The sequence below is a fragment of the Phaethon aethereus genome (assembly GCF_964289735.1).
Source record: "Phaethon aethereus genome assembly, chromosome: 8".
Taxonomy (NCBI): Eukaryota; Metazoa; Chordata; class Aves; order Phaethontiformes; family Phaethontidae; genus Phaethon; species Phaethon aethereus.
This window is the reverse complement of record NC_138584.1, coordinates 7,597,711-7,619,988: the sequence shown is the minus strand read 5'-3', so window position 1 is coordinate 7,619,988 and position 22,278 is coordinate 7,597,711. Positions and strand designations below refer to the sequence as shown.

The 22,278-nt window shown below is 41.3% G+C and overlaps 1 protein-coding gene across 2 annotated transcripts in view; it reads right to left on the bottom strand.

Annotated features, from left to right (window-relative positions):
- DNM3 (dynamin 3) overlaps positions 1 to 21,353 on the bottom strand; it is a gene marked incomplete at its 3' end in the record, with an annotated part of 171,968 nt that extends 150,615 nt beyond the window's left edge. For both annotated transcript variants that reach the window (XM_082002893.1, XM_082002894.1), the window contains exons 1-2: positions 21,161 to 21,353; positions 3,720 to 3,793 (exon numbers count right to left, since the gene is read on the bottom strand). In XM_082002893.1, the coding sequence (XP_081859019.1) occupies positions 3,720 to 3,793; positions 21,161 to 21,306 (220 nt within the window). In that variant the 5' untranslated portion in view covers positions 21,307 to 21,353. The remainder of the gene's footprint in view (positions 1 to 3,719; positions 3,794 to 21,160) is intronic.
- Between the last annotated feature and the right edge of the window lie 925 nt (positions 21,354 to 22,278).

The window sequence follows — 22,278 nt, the reverse complement described above, 5'->3', positions numbered from 1 at the left end:
AGACATCAGACTCTCAAAATAAACTGCCCTTACATCCAGCTTCTCACAACAGGAAAAGGGTAGGTGTAATTCCTCCCATGTACATCCTCTGAATGGCTAAGCTAATTTGCTACAGCTGTCTTACCTTGCCTTGTAAAAAGCTGAAGTTCACCATCAGGCAGCCCTCCAACTAACAGCACCCTATCCACACCTGTGCCTTGTAAAAACTCACTGAATCACATCTTCCCAGATGGGACTATTTCCTCCAAAACCATTCTCTACTCTGAGCTCCCTCAGAGACTAGCAACAATGAAGGCACAAGAGTCTTGTTAGACCTGACACTAGATTTTCACAACGTTGTGGAATTGCCCAGGGACAAAATACAGTGCCTTGGCCATGCTGCATTTGGATTGTTTAGCATGCTTGATGTCAGATGGCAACATTTTTTTTTTTACTAATGACTTCTGGGTGGGAAACAAAGCTTCTTTACCAGAGTTTAAGTCTGTTTATTACAGAAAAAAAGACTGCATGCCTATTTGGTTCAACTGCCTCTTTCAGCCAGACATCGTATATGCCATTTTATTTCAGCAGAAGAGGAGCAACTGAACTGAAAACATGAGATGAAGAATGAGTGTGACCCTACCTACAGGACTGCCAATGAACTACTTTACTTTGGGACAAGTAATGAGGATCAGCCTCTCACTGCAATAAGAAAGCCACCTTGGAGCCTCAAAATATTTACAAGATGGAGACTGGTTTATTTTTCCTCTTTCCTCTAGTCAGTATAGCAATTTATTGGATACAGGCCACATTTACAATTTCATTTGAAATGCAGCTGGGCAGTCTCAAAAGAGACTCAAAGTAGGATAGTCAAGAACAAGTCAGAGTCCTTCAGAGGACCGTAAGTTATTTTTAACATCCATATTTTGACTTATTCTATGCTACTACGTATTTCTCACATTATCAAACTCAGAGGAAAATAGTCACAACTACTAAAGCCTGACTTTTCAGTTGCAATATTTCATTAAAACCTTTGTCTTTGCCTCCAAGATTTCAGCCGGGTACAGTATTTGCATGGATGTGGAAGTGCAAATGGCATAAAGCCACATAGGAATTGTACTGTTCCCACCAAAATATCTTAGTGATTAAAGGAGGTCAACAGGTCACTACAGAATAGCTTTGTACAAATTACATAGAACTTTTAAAAAAAGAGGAAGTAAACAGAATTCTGAAAAGAATACTCCACATTGCAGGAGATCAGGTTTCTTAGTATTGAATTGCTTCATGCTACCCCTTGCATATTTGCAGGGGTAACAGCTCTTTACCCAGATGTGTCAGATCTTTCAAATATTGAAGGGCCTCTCAAACTCCTCACAACCAAATCCTGCTGCACCCTTCCATGATAAGTCCAACCCTAATAACAAGTGGCCAGAGTTCCCTCTTACTTGGGTGTGCACAAATGCCTCAGCTGTCAATCTTTATCCCTTAGTGCAATGACTCAAAGTTAAGTGAAGCTTTAACCTCCTCTGTCAATGAAATTCACATTTCAAAAAGATTCTCAGCCAGTTCCAAATGTTACTAAAATATCTTGCAGTCATCTCTGCATGCCTATATAGAAAGTGCCCCCTCCCTCCCAAGGAATACTGTAAGATTAAGAATAGTTCCTTTTAAAGAGTCAAGAAAGATGCTAGGATTAGAGTTCAGTTAAGCTTGCTACAGCAGCAAGAACCCGATACAGTCTTCTAATTACTTTCTATAACGTTTTAGATAATTATGGACTTGATAAAAATCAGTCCAGCATCTGCTTCCTGTAAAAGAACACTGTGCTTCTCTAAGCAGTTTTCTTTATTTTCTTTTTTTAATATTAGTTCAAAAAGATAAAGGTGGCTTAAAAGACAAAGTTACTTGGAATTTTACCACCAAAAACAACTGCAGAACAAAGTGTAAAGAAAGTAACAAAATAATTAAAGCTTGCATTTTAAAGGTCTTGGCATGTAATCCCAAACAAGAAATACACAGCATTTCCCAAGGGGAGAAATACATCTTGACATCCAGGAAACATGAAATTAGGCTGCAGATCAGTCCTCCAGAATTTTTAAAGTTTTTGTTGAGTTAGTTAAGTCATAATGAAGAACTACTTTTCAGCAGAGAAGGTACCTATACAAAAACCTAGAGGCCTACCTAAAGCTAGTAATACTATGTAAACATATTAATGGGGAAAATACCAGAGAGACAGAAGCCCTTTCATTGCCTCCTTAACCAAGGGACAATGATGATTTTACAAAATAGGGCAATACAGACCAGTTGGGGTAAGTTCAGGATGGAGGTCTAAGAATAAGTATTTAACCACTTGAGGTTAGAGTTTAAGACTTTAGTTACTAATTCATATGTCCCTGCAGTTCAGTCACTTGGTTAGGAATACCAGCAGAGAGGTCAATTCTTTTCCTTCTGCTCTTACATGATGCTGGGAAAATTAGACGAAGATTCTCCATCGCTAGGTCTTACTCATGCATTTCTGCATGCTCTATCAGAAATCAAAAGCCAGATATGGAGCAATGGCAAGAGTTCATATATCCAACTAAAATGAACTTCATCTTTTAATATACAAAGCAGTATAAGCATATTACGCACTTGAAAATCCTAAAGATTCTAAGCTGAACATACAGAAATACTGGATTCCACAGTTCTTCCTTTCTCTTCCACAGTATAAACACTATGGAAAATTTCATAGGGCATTGAAAGTATGAATGTGCTTTAAAAGCAGTAATTCAGAAAAAAAATGGAGTCTAGGCAGACTGAAGTATACCTTCCTGCTGAACAAAAAAAAGTCTTTTTAAGAAAAGAATGCACACAAAAACTTAACTACAACTCACATGTAAGGACAGACTTAAGTTCTACAGGCAGTTTCAATTTTGTTTCTTCCCCAGTTTCATCATGTTCCATAATTTAAAGAGCACTTTTTATTTTTAAATGTTATTTGGGATATTATTTCATTTCTTTTTACTATTTTAAGTAGAAGTCAATAGTAAACCAGTGATTTTGTTGCTTACATTGGTTTAGAAGCAACAACGAAACAATTTGAATGATGGAAAACTGTAGCTGCTTTTATATACGCTAGGGAACAGAGTTACACAACAGCAGATTAAGTGCCCCTTGGAAGAGTACAAAGTGGTGAATTCTGATGAAAGATCTCAATATATCACATAGCTCAGTGGTGTACACATACTGTATTTTTATTTTTGACCAGACAGCTACACAGAAGCCTTGTTCTCTCCCGTCTACCTTCTGCTCTACTTAGTGCAGTGAGTCCAACCAAAAAAGACAAGTCACAAAAACAAGCTGTGTGGAATCAAATCCGTGTGCACTGGAGCAAGAGTTAAGGATAGAAGTACAGCAATTTTTATGTGTTAACTAATACAACTATAAAGCTCATGAAGAAATTAATAAATCAAAGCTAATTTCTAACACTTTGTATATAACAATGTTTCTCCACTGCTTCAAATTTGATCTTGGATTAAATTTACTATGTGCTCTAGAATGTAGATTTTACTGTTTTCCCAGGTAGGACAATGAGATTAGTTGTTCCTGAGCATACAGTTTTGAAGCAGCAGGCCTTTGTTCCAGACAGTCCAGTTGCACCTTTCTTCACACTGCTTGAGTTTTCCTAGAAATTTTCTTCCTCCTACTGAAGTACATCAGCACTTTGTCCAAGCATTGAATCAAAAAGAGAAAAAGGTTACCTGTTTTGGCAGTGATGAGTTGCAGGACCAATGGTCGTCTTGTTACAATTCCAGAACCTCGTGGAAGAAAATCCCTAAAAACATTTAAAAAAATAGTTACTACCCAGAAAGCACTGTCCAATTACATAAGGTATTGGGCTAATTTGGAACCTCCTCTATACCTTCAGCTGCAGTGAAAATGGAAAGTTGGTAGGGACAGATTTACATCAAACACTACCATAAAGTAGGGCTGTTAATTTTGGTTTGCGATAGCAGTAGGTCATTAGACAAATATGTATTAAACTAAATTACTGTCTCGGGGCATTACCAATTCTCTTTCTTCATGGCTATCATATATAACAACTCAAAATTCACCTTGCACAGTAAGAGTACCTGAAGCCATGCCCACATTTATCAGGCTCTCTAAAATAAATATGTCCTCACCATAGACTTGATTTAAAGAGGATATGGACATATAAATACACCCACACTCACACCAAAGCTCTGGCCAAACCAAATTGCCAGCACTCTGCACCTACTCTTTCACATACTTAACTTCTGCAAGTTCAAATCCCCAAGTAACTTTTCCATCAATACATCCACCTGGAAGTTTTTGGGTGAAAGCTGAACACTAGAAGTACTCTGGGACAGCAGGAAGGAGTATCCTTGGACTAGAAAGCAAGCAAGGAAGCACAACTCTGTCATTTCATTATGCATCCCCATTCCATGCCTCCAAAGACAGGGAGGCTCCCTATGCAACTGAAACACCAGAAAAACTTGGAACCAATTGTTAGTTGCAAAACCAATGATGAGAAACGCAAAGCAAAACAACAGACTTTTTTTCCCAGGGTCTTCCCCAGTTGCCATACCTAGTAAACTCTTACAAATCTTGAGATGAGGTTCAGTGAGGGGCTTTGAAGAGTGCTCCCTTCAAATAATAATCTTGAGAGGAATAAAATTCAGAGGTAAACACAGAGCTTCACAATCACCTTAAACTCATCAAAATCCCCTCCTTTTTCCTGCATTAGCAGGGATGCTGAATCACTTTCTTGCCTATTTTAGCAGCATTGCTAACTCACTTCTTTGGATCAGGTGAAAAGCAATGCAGCAAATGGTTAGGGCATGAATTTTCAGTCAAATCGCAGAGCTGATCTGGGTGACCGTGTTGTCCCATGCACTAGCGCCAGTATAAAGGGTGAGGCAGGAATGTGCAGTGTGTTTGGGAGGGGTGGGGAGAAGGACAAGAGTCAAAGGAAGAAAGATACAGCCCTGAAAGCCCTTTAGAAGTGCTTAGATGGGTCTACTCAAGCCACTTTAGAAACCACATACATATAATCATTGCATATCTGCATACTGTCCTTGTGCTACTTAATGGATGCCCGATTTTAGCAGTTGCTTTAAGTCAGCACACAAATCTACAAGGTTTAAAAGAAGCCCAGAGGGTACATCTATGACAAATAAAACACAACAATATTTCATCAAACTTCAGGATATTATTTGTGGAAATCAGAGAATATTAGGTCTGAGGAGGCCCAGGTCAAGACAGGCTCAGGAATGCAATGACAGTGAACTTCTTTCCACAAGTGCCAACAAGGTAACATAGCTTTGTCAGCCTGCAGAAGAGAAATAGGCAACTCTACTCATGATACAAACTCTGAAGATTTCCTTCCCAACCTAACATCTAGACGTAAACAAAGAAAAAAAAAAAAATCACATAATCACATTATGGCTCTGAGGAACAAGATTGGCTGTCAGCTGTGCCCCATATCACTTTAGAACTCTCCAGCATTTGAATTGAAACAACATTAGTTTCTAGCTAAAAGAAAAATCTCACTTTCTTTGTACCTGTTAACATGTGCTTGCAGTGTGATTACTCTGCTAACTAAAGCTAAAGCACATCGTAAAAGGGGAGACTGTTCAAACACAAGCTAGCTTATTAATTTCTATACTCAAACACAGATCTGCAGGCAAAAGTACAATTAATTAGGAAGTAATCTCTGAAACAAAGATAATGCAAAAACATCAGGCTACTGATTTAAATCTGCTGTGATGTTTTACAAGACTTGAGACAGCAACAGGATACAAGAACTAGCTTACGGAGATGCCAAAGGCCTTCAAAAGTTCTATCACAATTTCAATACCTACCAATGGAAAGCCTGTTTCTCAGTGAAGTGCCATGTGCTGGTATTTTCTCATGGGGAAGAGGACAAAATTTTCATAGGAACATACTCATTCCTCTGTATGCACTGAGATGACAGTAGCCCAGTACATAGAAAATGCCTCCTGAGGTTACAGTTTCATACACTAATTTTCAAGCATTTCATATCTGATTTTTAAAAAATAAATCAATCATTGTCCCATCAAGAAGCTAAAAGGAATTGCCATTAAGGACAAGCTGATCACACAAAACAAACTAGGGTCCCCTAGAGCACCACATGAGGCCATAAAATCCTTCAAGGAGTCTAAGGCTGAAAAGACTTATTGATTTTCTGCTTCAGGCTAAGCACATTCAGAGATAAAGAACACTACATTAATGAAACTCCTAGTTACACAACACTGACCTTTCCTCAACAGCAAACTTAGATTTCTTTGTAAGACAACAATTTTCCTTCAGAACATCCCCTTAACAAGTCCAGAATAGATGGCATTCGATAACCCTCTCTAATAAGTTGAGCTATCGTCAAAAAGCCCATAATCTGTTCAAGCAAGCATCAGCAGAAGGGGGTTCCTGCTTGGTGAGAGGGTGAGCTGTGTTGATCGCATAACCAACTAAACAGTGTGCAGTAGAAGTACATGAGGTTTCTGCTTCAAATGCACAGTTTGAAGAGGAAAAAATTACAAAGAATGAGGGTAACAAGGGGTTCATGGGGAGAATTCAGGAGACAACTCCCCCCCTCCCTTAACTGCTGAATGGGTTTTTTACCTCTATGAAAGATGTTGACCTCAATTAATAAATCTGCCCTCACAGGGACAGGGAATTTTTTTTTTTTTAAACATTTAAATTTCTGCTTCAGCCACAAGGCAATGGCATCTGTGCACTTTCTCTGTGCAGCCCAAATCAGACATTACAACTAATAATAACCTCTACTTCTAGAAAAAGGCCATTCTTTAAACGCACAGAAATGTAAGTCAAACCTGAGACATAACTTGCACTTTTTTTAGGGAAAGCAACATAGTACCACATTACAATTCTAGCAGCAAGGGAATCAGATTAAATACTGTACAACAGCTTCTGCAGAAATGCCTACTTTGACATCCACAAGACAGGATGCAGGTCTTCTCCCCTCCCCTTGGTATGGGAAAGCATTCTACACAGGGTTTGTTAGTGGTGTAGGGAAAAAAAAAAAACCACACAACACTGTATTAGGAATGGCTGCACACCTTCCTTTTTCCCTAAAACATCTATTTAAATAAAACATTTCTTAAAGAAGAAAAAAAACAGCTTCAGCAGCAAGAAATACAATAGGACTGAACACAGCCAAGTCACAGAAGTTCCTTCTGACCAAAAGGATGATGCCCCTCCATGTCCTGGTGGCACACTTAACATTCTTTTAAGGACAGGTTTGAGATAGCTGCTTTTCCACACCTTTGGGCAGTGTGTCCAGGCTTGTTTAGTGAGAACTGGGAGAAAAATCACATCAGAATTGAAGCAGCTGCAAAGAAACCCATCTAGAAAAAAGGACATGCCTGGGAATTTGTAGATGAAGACACTAACAAGGAAGAGAAAAGGCTGTCTTCTGTAGTGGGGGGAATGAGCCTGTGAGTACCTGTGTACACAACTGCAACACCACTTAGCAATAATAAGGTGCAGGAAACAAGAATGAAAGACATTGTGCAAGAATAAAGCTGGGAAGGAAAGATAAGCTCCTTTAAAAGACATGCATCCTACATTAAGAACCAAACTATTTTTACATCTTTATTCTCGGAGCATTTTCAGCAAAAGGTACTCTGCTGACAACAGCTATACTAGCTCAGCAGCAATGCTGCTCTGACATGACAGTGTGGAGACCCAGCAGCAAAGCCTGTCCAGTGCTGCCTAGCCAGGACTGAATATATCAAATGCAAGCAGCCAGGTCTTCCAGAACATCACTTCAATAACTCTTCATTCTTAGAATGCACTCATCTGTTCGAATACCATTAAATATTTTCAAGAGCAAAATATTTTCAGGGACAATTTTTTTTTTTACCCTAAAAGCTCTAAAATGACTCATATCCTACTGCACAACATAAACTGTACTCTCTTCACTCTCTCATACTTCTCATTTCCAGTATCAGAGATATGGACAAATATATCTACTAAAGCATTTGTTTAATGTGTAAAAGTAACAGATACTAGTTTAAATTTAACTTGATAAAACCCAGGTCTCAAAAACTGATGTCACAGGATGGTGAAACAAGTTATCAATGTCCATACCAACACCTTAGCAGATTATAATAGCAAGACAGTTAGCAGTCTGATCTTTGTTACAGTAGACAACTTTACCGTAAGGGAAAAAAAAGAAAAGAAAGCTCATGTCTCTGTATGTTGTCTTTCCTTTATCATATCACCCTCTCTGACTGATGGTCAGAAAGCAAAGAAGCTGAAAAAGCAATTAGGCAATTCATTAATTGGAAGAGTCCCAGGGAAGACACGGGAACACCCTTTCAAATTTCAGAAAGGGCAGAAACCAGTGAAATGCTGAAAAGCGAATGAGACAGGGGCTCCTTCACGGAAATTGTTTCATCATAATGCAGGACTATAGCTTCACAAAGAAAAGAACACATATCAAACAAAATATAAACATAATATGTTCCAAGGGTATTTCCAGGTAGGGGAAGAGTTTTCATTTAGGAGCTCTCTAGCACACTAGTAGTATTTATTATGTTAAAAAAAGAAGGAAAGAAAACAAAACCAAAAAAACACACAAAAAAAGACAACACAGACGAATCTCCAGTTTGTGTAAAGATCAATGATGCATCACCACTTAAAACCTAATCATAGTTTCAAAAGAGTAACAAACCTGCTTTACTTTGCCAGTATAGTACTAAGCAATGCTCTGCACTTTGATTAATTACATGGTCAGTATTACAGGATAAATGGTGATTAATTTACATTAATGCCAAAACAACGAATTCATATAAAATATAGGGGGAATCCAGGATATCAAATTATGGAGGAAAATGTCAATGATTACACCGTAACTGCATTAATTAAAGAGCTAGGAACAAGTAAAACTGATAGCGATGAATTATCAAAAAAACCCAGAAGTTCCTCCAAGGAAAAAGCCTCCACATTTTTCGCGAAGTATAAAAACAAGAGAGACTTGGGACAAGAGTCATAATTCTCTTACAGAAGAGCACAAATGACCCTTCTAAATTTATTTCATTTTGACAAACAACAACATAAAAGTTTTTCCACTAACCCAAAGTTTGTTCCAGGACTCTAATCTTCCCTCAAATACAGAAAGACCACGTTCCATGGGCAGCTAACATGAACAACACTGCTGTGGTAGCATTCCACACAGACCTTTACTCGCCAAGGACTCCAACGCAGCTTCAATTGCAATAGGAAGCAATTATGCCCAAAGTCAACAGTTTTCCTGGGCCTTTTTCCAACACAGTGTTTATTGTTTTACACAACCTCAGCCTGGCACACCAGCAGCAGCACTTGTAGCGCTTGTAGCTCATACTGACTGCTGAATGGCCATATCTTGTGCAAAAGAACACACTGTTCCACAGTGAACACTTACACATGTCTATACAGCCAAGTATCTCCCAGTTATGTGGCAAACGTACACTGTACAGAAGTACTACAAAAGGCTTTCATTTTTCTTGCATTTACCATATTTAGCTACAAAAAAACAAAACAGGGAAAAGCACGGTCCAGTGTAAGCCTACAGAAGAGACACGTTAGTAACTTCTAACTTCTTTCCTCAGGTTCACTTTTTAAAACCCATAACCCAAAACTAGTTGATTTATAACTAAAGAACTCTTAATGCTAAAAATATACATCTGAAGACCTATTTTGGCAGACATATTCATTCTATCTCACCGGCTCTTGCTCCTGTGCTCACCAACACCACAGAGGACCCAATCCTTCACACACTTCTGTTCATTACAAAGCAAAGTATGTCCAAGTGATGGGAAATGTACTCTGCATTTAAGCAGAGGCTTTCTTAAGAATTAAATTTGTGACATTGAGTGAAGTACTTTCTCAGAGGAGGTTTGTAATCACTGACACTAGACGCCACTGTATTTATTCTTCCTTAGTGGCTTTGGAAGCACAATTCCTCTATCCTCCTGTTGCGGTTTAGCTCCAGCCAGCAACTAAGCACCATGCAGCCGCTCGCTTCCCCCCGCCTGCCTCAGTGGGATGGGGAAAAGAATGGGAAAAAAACCTCATGGGTTGAGATAAAAACAGTTTAATAGGACAGCAAAGGGAGAGGAAACAACAACAACCACCAACCACCAACCAGTGATCGATAGCCCATCCCCAAGCAGCAACTCCCACCCCGGCCAACTCCAGTTTATATACTGGGTATGACATTATCTGGTAGGGAATACCCCTTTGGGCTGCCTGGGTCAATTGTCTGCCTGTGCCCCCTCCCAGCTTCTTGTGCACCTCCCCACTGGCAGAACATGGGAAGCTGAAAAGTTCTTGACTTACAACTACTTAGCAACAGCTAAAACATCAGTGTGTTACAAACATTATTCTCATACTACATCAAAAACACAACTACCAGCTATTAGGAAGAAAATTAACTCTACCCCAGTTGAAACCAGGACACCCTCAAATGACAGTACAAAGATAACCCCAAAACACATTTTCAAGAAGTCTCAAAAGCTTTAAGACACTACCTCTGCTATGTTTTGATGTTCTCAACCACATACTTTTTTTTTTCCTCCCAGTAATACAGTAGTATATATCGCTTTCTACATCACACTGATATTTGGCTATATATGTTCTTTCTCATTAGTTCAAAGTACAGAGACCAGTTCTTATTATCAGTCAACACTTGATCCCTCCCCTCCTTTCATTAGTTACAGAAGAGTAAACGCTTTTTGTTTTGGCACAATGTCCGTCAATCAAGAGAGTCTCCCACAGCTTTGTTCAATGGCTGCAAAATCTCACCCTAACATAATGGGGCTCACATGAAGATGTACAAAATAATTAATCCTCTTTATTGAAGATGAATGTTACCCATCTTAATTAGGCCTACTAGGCAAGCTAAATGCATTAAGATGCTGTGGATTTTTAGTGATCTCTGATATATTAGCTCCTAAAGCTCAATAGCAGTCTTTCCAGGGTTTTTTTGTAAACCACACAGCACAGATGCTGGCATCCTTATCGTGACACTTTACTGCTTAGTTCAGTTTGCAGTAACCATTCTTTAAGGTAAATCTTTCTTCAACTGAGAGATCATTTTAATTAACCTGCTGAATCAAGACGTAGTCCAGTACCCAGGATTAGTAACTACACGTTGCAGCCCATGCAGTTTGGGTATGTCTTTAGGGGTAAGAAACTGAGTATCCAGACATCCTAGGGCTGTTAACTATCTCTTCTCTTCCTTTCAAGCAAGGTGGATAAACTTGGTGTCTCTGAGACGCCATTTTCCAAGCCAGCAGAGTCCTTCATCACCATTGCTGAACTGCTGGAACTGGACAACCAAAGCAGGGACACGCCAATCACCCTACCCATCACTTTCAGGTAAGCACACAAGTTGAATCAAGAATAATTAAAAAAAATAATAATCTTGAAACTCTTACACAGCATGACAACCTAGGAGCCTAAAATGTCTCTTTGGGTCTCCCTTCTCCCACTCCTTTATGGACTTGAGACCAAATACACAAAAATCCAGAGGGGAATGGCACAAAAAAAAAATCCACCCAAGCAGACCTAACCATGGGAATATGGTAAGCATTGACTCTAAAGGCAAGAAATCTTTTTTTTTTTTTTAAAAGCCCTTGAAGAACTTCAAATAAGATGGCAAGGGATTTCAGTCACGATAGCTGGGCACCTCCATAACAACTATGTTCAGTGACAACGCCTAGGCACTGCTAAGGCAAGAAAGCAAAGCTTGAGATTTCTTCTTCATGCAGAAGACTGGAGACAGAGCAGGCCTAGAATTCACTATCATTATACTTCTCTCACATCTGGAAGATGCTTTCTTTAAGTAGCAGCAGCATTTCTGGTCAACAAGCAGCCAGAAATCATTACACCTTCCCCATTAAAGTAAACATTATAGGGCTATGAGAAAATGAGTGCTGAGAAAATCAGTGCCAAAGAAATCACTCTAGCGCCAGTGGTGAAGTCTTCCATTAAGCATGACTGGAGTCAACAGGTTCTCCAAACTAGGGGACATTTGAGCAGAAGTCTAAGAAGGCACAGACCATTATTAGTACCCCAAATCTAATGTCATATGTTGACAGCAGTGACAGTACCTCACATTGCGTTTCTGTACAGAAAAAGGTAAGCCTGTTCACTGAAGGAAGAAAAATGCACCTCCTAGTATTAAATATATTTATATATATATATCTTTTACCTGATCTCTTTTACCTGATTTTTCAAAGTTTCAATAACGTTCATAGGCCTGAAAACTTGCCAGTAAAAAACATCTAAGTGGTAAGATGACTCTGTTTGCTGTGATTATGCTCAGGCTGTAAGCTTGCTGTATTAACAGATCGAGAAGCTGCCAATGTGCAGTCTCGTCGGCAAGCCACTGTATGCATGATGCATCTGTCCTCCCTGGCAGGCATCCAAAACTTTGCTGCATCATCCTAACTCCATTTGTGAAAATGCCCTTTTTCTTCTTTCTCTTTTAAGATTTTACAAAAGCTTCTGCTATTTCCTGCCCAATCGTGCTCTCCAATTCCAAGCAGGGGTGGCGGGGGAAGAAACCACAAAACACAAAAAAATCCCCCCACCAATTCTCAGAATTTTTGTATTGAAAAGAATAAAGCAGACATTGCAGGACAACTGTATTCTCCCTAATCAGATATGTTTGCTCTTAGGAAAGGACTAATTTGCACAGGATGTTGGTGCATAAAAGCCCATCCATTCTCAGGATGAATACTAATGCAGCAAGATTTTGTATCTCAATAAAAGAAATGAACAACAAAAATTCTTTACTCGCTTTAAATTGTTGTCAGTGCTCTAAATAGAAGTTGGTTTGGTTTTTTTTTTAATCACTTACAGCTGCCAAATACTATTAACAATGTTTCTTTAGAAAAGATTAGAGTAACAAGTTTTCCTCTATAAAATAAACAGGAAAAAAAACAATTCTGATTGCAAGGATCAGAAAGAAAACAACATGACCCCAACACTGCAGGCATATCAGCTACATGAAGCTAGCTACTATATAATTACTTGCATTTAGCAAATAATTCACATCTGGACACTCTGTCATGAAAAAAAAACTTTTAGATATTGCAAATTTTAGTGCTGTCATCAAAACCCCCCACAAAATAAGCTCCTGGTCTTCCTCCCAAATCCCACTGTCCTGAACTTAGATCCATCAATACAGACATTTTAAACAGTGGTAAAGGATACAAGCACCTATGCCACATCCTAGTCAAGTCCAAAAAGCTTTGCCTCTTCAGAATCATCATGAAAATACATTTATCTCTTTTGTATTGGACAAAGTGTCAAACTGCACGATTACCTTTCTTGGTACAACACAAACCATTTCAGAATATTTTGCAGAGTTGCAATGTAACTGGATTCAATTCTTCTATGCCCTCCAGAATGTATACACAACAGAAGTTGCAGTATTAAACAGCCTGAATTTATAGACAGAAAGACAACTATAGAAGGAAGAGGGAAAAGGGGATGTTTCCAAAACAAGTGATACAAGTCTCAAACAACTTCTCTTCTCTAGCCATTTCATCCTTTTTTACCTGCCCATTTATCCTGCTTTGAGCCTGTAGTATGTGCAAATGAATATATTGTTCATGACAACTTAAAGTCTGCAAAGCTAGATATTGAAATTTAATATGCTCTCCCATCTCTCCAATCACCAGAAACTGAATTATTACCAGGAGAAATTTTTATCCTAAAAGTCTGACCAAAACAGTGTTGTATGCTGCAACTTCCCAGAACACTAACAAAGTCATAATGCCAGAGGTCTCAGCCCAGACTCCTAAGGTTTTGCAGCATATTTCCTAGATCTGACAGACATTGGGGATCTTCCATCTACATTTGTTTAGCACCTGAACAAACTAACAGGTGAGCACGCAAGGGGACAACACTGTCTCTGATGCTAAGATTTCTTCAGCAGCTTCCAGCTTGGCTGCTGAACAGATCTGGAACACAGCCCATTTCATCTACTATCTTGCAGCAGAGGCTAGAGATGTCTTACAGTGGTTATCATGTTTGCTACACAGAGCCCTGCCTATTCTTTGCAGGTGAGTTACAGACCATTTTAGAGCATCCTCTACCACTAAGCACTACTGAATACACGTGTACATTTTTAGGCATCTGCACTGTACGTAGTAAACAAAGTACTGAGTGCTTTAAGATTAAACTAGCTTTGATTAGATCATCTATGATGGTGGAAACCTAGCTGTATTACAGCAAATAGTAAATCTCCTGCATATCTGAAGAATGAAGTCTTGGTGATTTTGCACGAGAACTAGGATGCAGAAATACTATGCTATGTATTAAAACAACAGCATAACTTCCACATACAAATTATAAAAGCTGACATTATTGCTAGACACTTTGGTTGAAAACCTCTCTTATCTAGAGCTACAGTCTCCTTTGCATCCCAGAGGCTATCACAGACAACAGTACTTGGCAGTACATCAAAGCCCAGCATGCAGTTAAATGGGATTTTGCTGCTCTCTAGTTCAATAACGCTGCCTTGTTCATCTCAATGCAACTTGCTGAAGAAAAAGATGCAAGGTCACAGTTAAATAATGCTCATTTCCTGTTCTCAGCATATTTACACTACAGGCTTTACACTGCAGTGTTAAAGAGATGCCTAGTAACCCGTTACACACAAGCACAGCAAACAAGGGGAGTTCACAGGCTTCTATTTACTAGGCGGCCTTATTTTGAAATGCACTGTTTTAAAAATAAAATAAGATTAAAAAAAACCCACCACAGAAAAAGCAAAAATGGCTTCTGCCACACTGTGCTTGCAGTCTAGGCAGACATTGTTTAAGAAACACATGAATATTTAAAAGAATATTATTAGTTTGCTCACTGATCAACTGATGGATAGCAAACCACAAACACAGACTCTCTCAATGACTAAGCTGTTAGAGGCACAAACTAAACATGAGCAAGGGTCCCTTTCTGGGAAGAAGAAATGCTGCTACATCTCAGCTGTTCAAAGAAGCCAATAGTCAGTTTTGGTCCTGTATAGATATCTAAAGCAGCCATCACACAAAGCAGAGAAATGCAAAACAGTAAGTTTTAGACTAAAAACACAGTTATCCCACGCTGATTTTAAGATTATATGGTAACCTCTTCCTTTAGAAAGAGGCAACTTAAAATAAAAGAATAAAAAAATCTAAATCCTACATACAGTTAAGACACAGTAAAGAATTGAGACATATACATGTGGATACAGATGTAGGTAATGTTTAAAAACAGTTTGAGATCATACAGTAAATCAGTGGCAGAGAAGAGAACGGTGTCCACGCTTCTATGCTGCAATGCATAGCAGCATCACTCCCTATGTTTACAGGTGAATGTCCAAACAATCATATGGTTAATATCTATTTATCTAAACTGGAAAACCTTGATTTCTATTTCATCTACATAAGGTTGAAACGTTAGCAGGAGCAATGCCCATCAAGAAACAGCAAGACAACAAAGGTGCTTGTCATTTGTTGATTTAAACACTACAAAATCCCAAGTGTGGGTTCCTTCCTGAAGGCAGTGAGTATCAGGATTTGTAATGTTATACAAAAGCCTAGAGAGTCAATCAGCTGAATTTTCAGAAGTGTCTCTGTATTAAGAATCAGGAAAAGTTTAAATAAAGTTAAGTGGATACTTATGGTCTGAAAAAAAGAAACGGAAAAAAACCCACACAATCCTCTCACTAGATGACTATTCACCTTTAAAAATTATCAGAGGTGTGCAGTCACCTTCAGTACCTTGATGGATTGAACTTCCAGTAACAACTGCCACTGAATTTGTAGCACTGATTTCTCAGAATACACTCAAGACCAGATTGGATTTTTTTGGTTTTTTTGAGGATTGCTTTTTGCAGGGTTTTGAGGTTTTTCTGAAGTCTAGGCCTCAGACTTCAAATACTAAGCTTGTGTTCTCTAAACCACTACAATACCTTAATCATACATAGTATGCCAAAGTTATATTAAGACTATATCTGTACGTTTTCTCGCAAGTACACTTTACAAAAAAAGTGTTAAGTGTTACTTACTGATTTAGAATCTCTGTAAACTACTTGATACACTGAAGTTAAATGCCAGAATATAGGTCAGGGCTCCCTATAATATGCCTCATTAGAGAGTACAGCTTTTCTTAAAATAGAAGAAATCTTTTGACTGGTAAAATTTAAATGCCAGAAATACAAGACACAGATCCTCAAAGTAGTTTTAGAGGAAAACTTTTACTTTATGGGGGGTACAGGGAAGTGGAAATCAGCATATTTGTTTGCACGTCTGAAAAACACATACATTTGCTTTATTTTGCATATATCAATTCTCAAGACTTGACAAAAAAAATGAACTTAAAATTCACAATGGAGTTACATTTAAGGACAAAACTAGGCCAGCTATATCTCATCTAAATGGCCACGTTTGTTCTGTAACCTCTAAATGTGAAATCATATTTGGGGAAGAAACCTAAGTGAGCTGCTGTCTCCTTTGCTGCTGTTTCTATTTAATGGAATACCCAGAAACAATTCTTGCTTTCAGTGCACCAGAGTATTTTGATAACTAGGCTAATACACTCAATACATCTATACAATGGCTTAATTAGTCAGGAAAAGGAGTGGCTGATTCTCATTTCCAGAAGATCCTTAAGATTTAAAAAAAAGAATACACAGCACCACATTTCAGTTTGCATCTCCGACTGCTAGCTTTTTCATGCCTGTTTCATAAAAGAGGAGAATTTTCTGTAAAAAAGTTTTTCTATCAATGACTAGTAACTAAAAGAATAAAATATGAGCACCAATCTCCCCCAGGAAGCACACAGTCTAAGTATGTGTTTACTTACTTTGGAGAAATTCTCTGCTTCAACAGCCAGATTTAAAGTCCTTTCTCTTCCTCTAATGACTCAATGCAGTCTTTTCACAACCGCCATCTCAAGCAAAAAAGAATGAGCTGAGCTCACAAGGAATCGTAATTTGAAAAAAAAAAAATTAGTACATATGTCATAACAAATAGCGATACAACATGCAGTGGCCGTAAGTTTATCAAAAGAGTCTCAGATCAAAAAGCTGTGAAGCTGTATTACAAAACCAGACCTCAGGCTCTTAAAACAGAAGTGCTTGTTTGATTATGACTGACAGGCTTACAATCAAGAGTTCACATCTCTTATGAAACAATTCTTTGGCCACATGCAGTTTATATTATATTAAGCAGGGAAGGAAGTAAAGAGCTTTCAGCTTTGAAACCTAATTATTAATTTCTCTCTATTTGTAAGAATAAAATAAGGTTCTGATTCAAATCTAGGGAAAAAGGTCCTGCCAAGGTAGCTTGCCAATTATGCCTTTGGTTATCTTAAAAGCCCATTTGGATATATGAAATAATAGAAAATGCTTTCTCTCCAAATACAGTTTCCAGGGATTTCTTCCTGCCATTAGTTTTCTTTTAAGTAACCCTGTTGTTATCAAAAGCAAGATGTTTAAAAAGCACAAACATAATATAAGGTCACAATCCTGTACTCCTCTGTAGCAAAGGAGTAAGACCAGGCAACATGCCTATCTCCCACTGGCAATCTATTGGTGTTAGATTTTTGAATCCCCTTTGCGCTTTTGAATCTCCCTACCACCAACTTCTGCGAGATTGCACTAGATCCTTTGCTTCAAACACCGGCTCAGTATTTTAAGGGCACATGTAATTACTTCTTTAACAAAAAGAAGCAGGTAAGAAGAACATTTGCTCTTCAGACAATACCATTTCCTCAAGCAAGTGCCATGAGCTCCAATTAGGAACACATGAAGGTCTAATCCATAAATGGAAATGGCTGTTGTCCTCAGGTGCTCTCTGGAATTTCTGTTTCCATCTAAATATAACCAGAATCCTGAGAGGAAACCCTTCAAACACAGTCCTTGACTACCAAAAGAAGCAGTTTCCTTACACACAGAGGAGCAGTAAGTGAAGAGCAAAGTCTCCAAACACCTTAGCAGATGCTAACCCAAATAGTAAGAATAATGGCTACATTGGGAGATTTGACACTGCCCCCCCCCCAGCCTTGTTCCAAGCCAACAATGACATAAGTAGTTCTCAGTGTTGTACAATTCCTGGAGAAGGCAAACATGCAGCATTCATCCTCACGCAACACCAGCGCCGATGCAGGTCAAATATGCAATCTAATCCCAACACATTCACTGGCTGTTATTAGTGAATCCTTAATTGGATGCTATGTGCACCTAAACAAGGTTTGGTGCGACCCTGGGAACAGTGATGGACAAGTGTCACTGAGCAGCTTCAGAAATAGCAGGACTTGGATCCCACTTCCAGAACCATCTCCCAGCCTACAGAACTATGCCAGAGCCAGAACCCTCACAACCCTTCTGAAAAATTATGGCAATGTATAAACTAGATGGTGGATAATGCCATATAGTTCAACATGTTTCCTGGGCGGTTAGGCTCCATAAAGAAGCTCCAACTCTCATACCACCTGCAAGCTAGAAAACAGGTTTCCTCTGTCCAAGGGAGCGGGGGAAACCTGCTCCTTGCACAACCAAAGACCTCACGAAGGACTGAAACAGGCACAATGGCCTAGTGACTACCAGCAGCAGAGAATAACAACCTGATCCTGAAGTTAAGAAGAACCTTCTAACCTCCTTAAAGCTCCACTAACAAATACTCAGGTTATCAACCAACAGCAAGTTTGTAGCAAGACCCTGCCCTTCACATGAAGGGTAGCATGCCTTCCTCTTACCAATTACAGCTATTCCTGAAGAGAGGAGATCTTGAACATCTCTCTGAAGGCTAAGAGTTCAAAATCTACTAATGGTAATGATTCATGTGGAAAAAAAAACCAACACACACAAACAAACCCCCACCAAGATAATTAATGCTCAAACTTCAGAGCAATGCTAGGACTTATTTTATTTTTATGTGAATTTCAAAGCTGTGTTACTATCAGTTAATGCTCACCCTGTGGATAATCATACGTCACACAACATACCACTAACAAAAAGAAGTGAGTGCAACATGTCTCTACAACAAGATGTGCTACTTCTATAGGCCATATTAAGACAGATGCGGATGTAATAAACTTCTTGTTTGCAGAGAGCAGCTTAATCATCCCATAAAAACAGGAATATCTTATGGCTTAATAAAAAGAGCCATAGACTGTTTTGCCTGCTGATCTGACAAGCAAAATGCTCTTCCAATCTCATGGATATTTGTTGATCTGGTTCCAAGGGTTCACAGTCAAGTTCTCACAGCATAGCAAGTACACATCTGCTGTCCACATATGCTCAGTCTGGAGGAAAGGTACAAGTAAAACATAGTTGCTTAAGTCTCATGGAATACGTTTGAAGTAATGCATTTTAATGCCACATTTGCAACGGGCTCCAAGCTTGCAAGTAAGGAGGTACTACCGATCAGCTGATACTGTATCTCAAGTTGTTACTGCATAAAACAACAACGTGGAACTCTGAGACCGTGTTGAAAGAACGCAAATTCCAAGATCCTCTATGAGAGAGAGACCCTGGTGCTTCACAGTAGTCTGCAAGCTCTTCACTGAAGAGACTCTCTTGCAGTGTCCATGGGCTACATGGTGAATAACTACGTGGGTGAAAAAAGTCACTGCCCTTAGCTTTTCTTCATAATTCTTCCTAGAAATGTCCACGTCTCACTCGTGCAGCTAGTTCCAGCCTCTTGTCCAAATGGGCCAGATTAGCGCAAACTGCTCATTTTCACCTTTTGCTCTAGCCAGGCTCATCCACGCAGCAGAAGCAGGAGTGTGCAGCATTCAAAGGACCGGTTCCGACTGCGGATCAGATGGAGCAGATTCCTCCAGCAGGGGAGCAATAACAAGCATCTGGGAGCAGTAACCTCTTCCATCAGCACAGCTGGATCCAGAGAAAGACATCAGCCCACCACACTCAGCCCTGATCCCAGGGGGTGCCACCCCAGACAAGGCTTTGCCATAGGGACAAAAATACCCTTATTGATAAGAAAGATGAAGATGTTGTTCTTCCTCAGCACGTGTGCTTTGCACAGCTTCATGACACAGAGATCAAAAAGTCAGAAGTTTACAGAAGTACTTTTTAAAGACTTTTTTAAAGAAAACTGTAATAATTTGAAGGCCAATAGTGATTCCTGAGGATCTCACTTGTGCTTTCTAAACTTGAGAGGCTGGCAGTACTGTCAACATCAGCTGTTAGCGACAGTCTTCAAGTAGAAAGAAGAGGAAGAACTGACATTGAACACAGTAAAAGTAAATTCTGAAGTAGAGATAAAGAACAACTGTATGTATTTTTATACGGTATATCAAGAGCTATTGCAGTCTGACACACGGCCAGGCTGTGGAAAGACACAGGATTTTATATGACCTTCAGTGAAGATCTCCACACATTAAAGTTCCCCAGTCGTTGACATACAACAGTACTTTTGAGCCTTACATGCAGACTAACGACTGCCGCTACGCTCTGAAAACACCACCTCCCTCCAGGGGTCTGCACGCTATTTGCAGCATACGCAGCAGGAACTTTATGAAACAGCACATGAAGTTCACGTTTACCTCAGGAGATCTTCAGAGACGTACTCTGGCCCTGGAGAGGACTGCCTGAATCATTTGGTTTAGCCCTTTCTTCTTTCTGTCATTTTTAGAAAAGGTGCTAATACCCACACGCGCATTAGGACGGCACGAAGCATAACCCATGGTATGAGAACCATTAACGGCCCAGACCCAGAACCCCCACCTTAATTAGGATTTAGGGCTTTAAACCCCTTTCCTCCCCCCCCAGGCAGCGGTTAACCCCCTCACCGGGCACATGAACGCGCTCACACCGGAGCTGCGGCGGCTTCCCCGCACCACGAAAATCAAGGTCGCTGCCGTGCCAGGGCCTCGTCGCCCCCGCGGCGCCTGGGGTCGCACCGAGCACCCCCGGTCAGCGCGGAACCGGGACACCCCCAGCTCCGCCTCGTACATCCCCGCTCGCAGCTGGCCTCCCGCCGCCGACTACGGTGCGGGGGGGGGGTGGGGGCGCTGCAGGGGGGCGCGCGCTGCGACCATTGGGAGGGGGGGAAACAACCGTTGGGAATGGCGCGCGCAGCCGGCGGGGCCGAGGCGGGCGCGCTGAGGGGGCGTCTCGTGCCCGCCGCCTCACCTGGAGACGCAGTTCTCCAGCACGGAGCTCTTGCCGGCGCTCTGCCCGCCCACCACCGCGATCTGCGGCAGGTCGAGCAGGCAGCTCTGGCCCAGCGCCGCGAAAGCGTCCTGCAGCCGGTTGACGAGCGGGATGAGCCCCTCCATCCCGCCGCGCCGTCTCCTCCCGCCTGCGCTCCTCCGCCCGCCGCCGCTGACAGGTAACGGCCGGCGCACTGCGCATGCGTGCCGCCCCCGCGCCGGGGGGCGGGGTCTCCTCGGGAAGGCCACGCCCATGCCGGTTCGGCCACACCCCCGAGGGGTGCGGGTTCCGGGGCGGCGGGGGCCCCTCCGCGGTCCGGCACAGACCGAGCCTCCTGCCGGTCACCGGCACGGGCCGGCAGCTTGCAGGGAGCATCCATGGGGTCCTCCCGGCAGCCCGGAGCCCCCATTCACCCACATCCCGCTCAATCCCTTCGAGCGGCTGGGTGGGCTCGTCCCCAGACGTGGACAAGCCAGCCTCGGTGCTGGGACCCTTGGGCGCGAGGACCACGGTTCGGCTGAGTCTGTGCACCAACCTATGAGACCGCCGTGCTGCCCCTCTCCCCCGGGAGCCCCGACCCCAGCCAGCCACCCCATCCTACTGTCAGAAAGGGCTGCGGCGTCGCCCATGAGCGCCCGGTGCAGGGCCGCACCGTCCCCCGGCGCCCAGCGGAGGTTTCCATGCACTCTTCCTCTACGACTTCTGTGCCAAACCGGGAGCACGCGGAGGAGCTGGGTCCCGCTTGCCGGCACAGGACCTGGCAGACAGCTGGCTTCAGCACTTCCCCATCTGCCGAGCAGGGTATTTTGGAGCAGTCCCAGCAGCTGAATTCCTCCCGGCTCCCGCCCGCCATGGGAACAGGAGCAGCAGGAACCACAATCCATCCCCGCAGCACATGAGGGGCCCTGGCAAACGGCACTGACGCTCAGCCACGGGCGGGAGCACTGCCAGGGTCAGACACAGAACCACCAGTTCCAGTGAACCCTCCTTTTTCCAACATAATTCACTGGAACCGTGTCAGGGCAGGCCCAAGAAGTCAGGTCCGGCAGGGCTGGTAGCGGGTGGGTGGTTGAGGAACAGGTTGGGAAGTGATAACA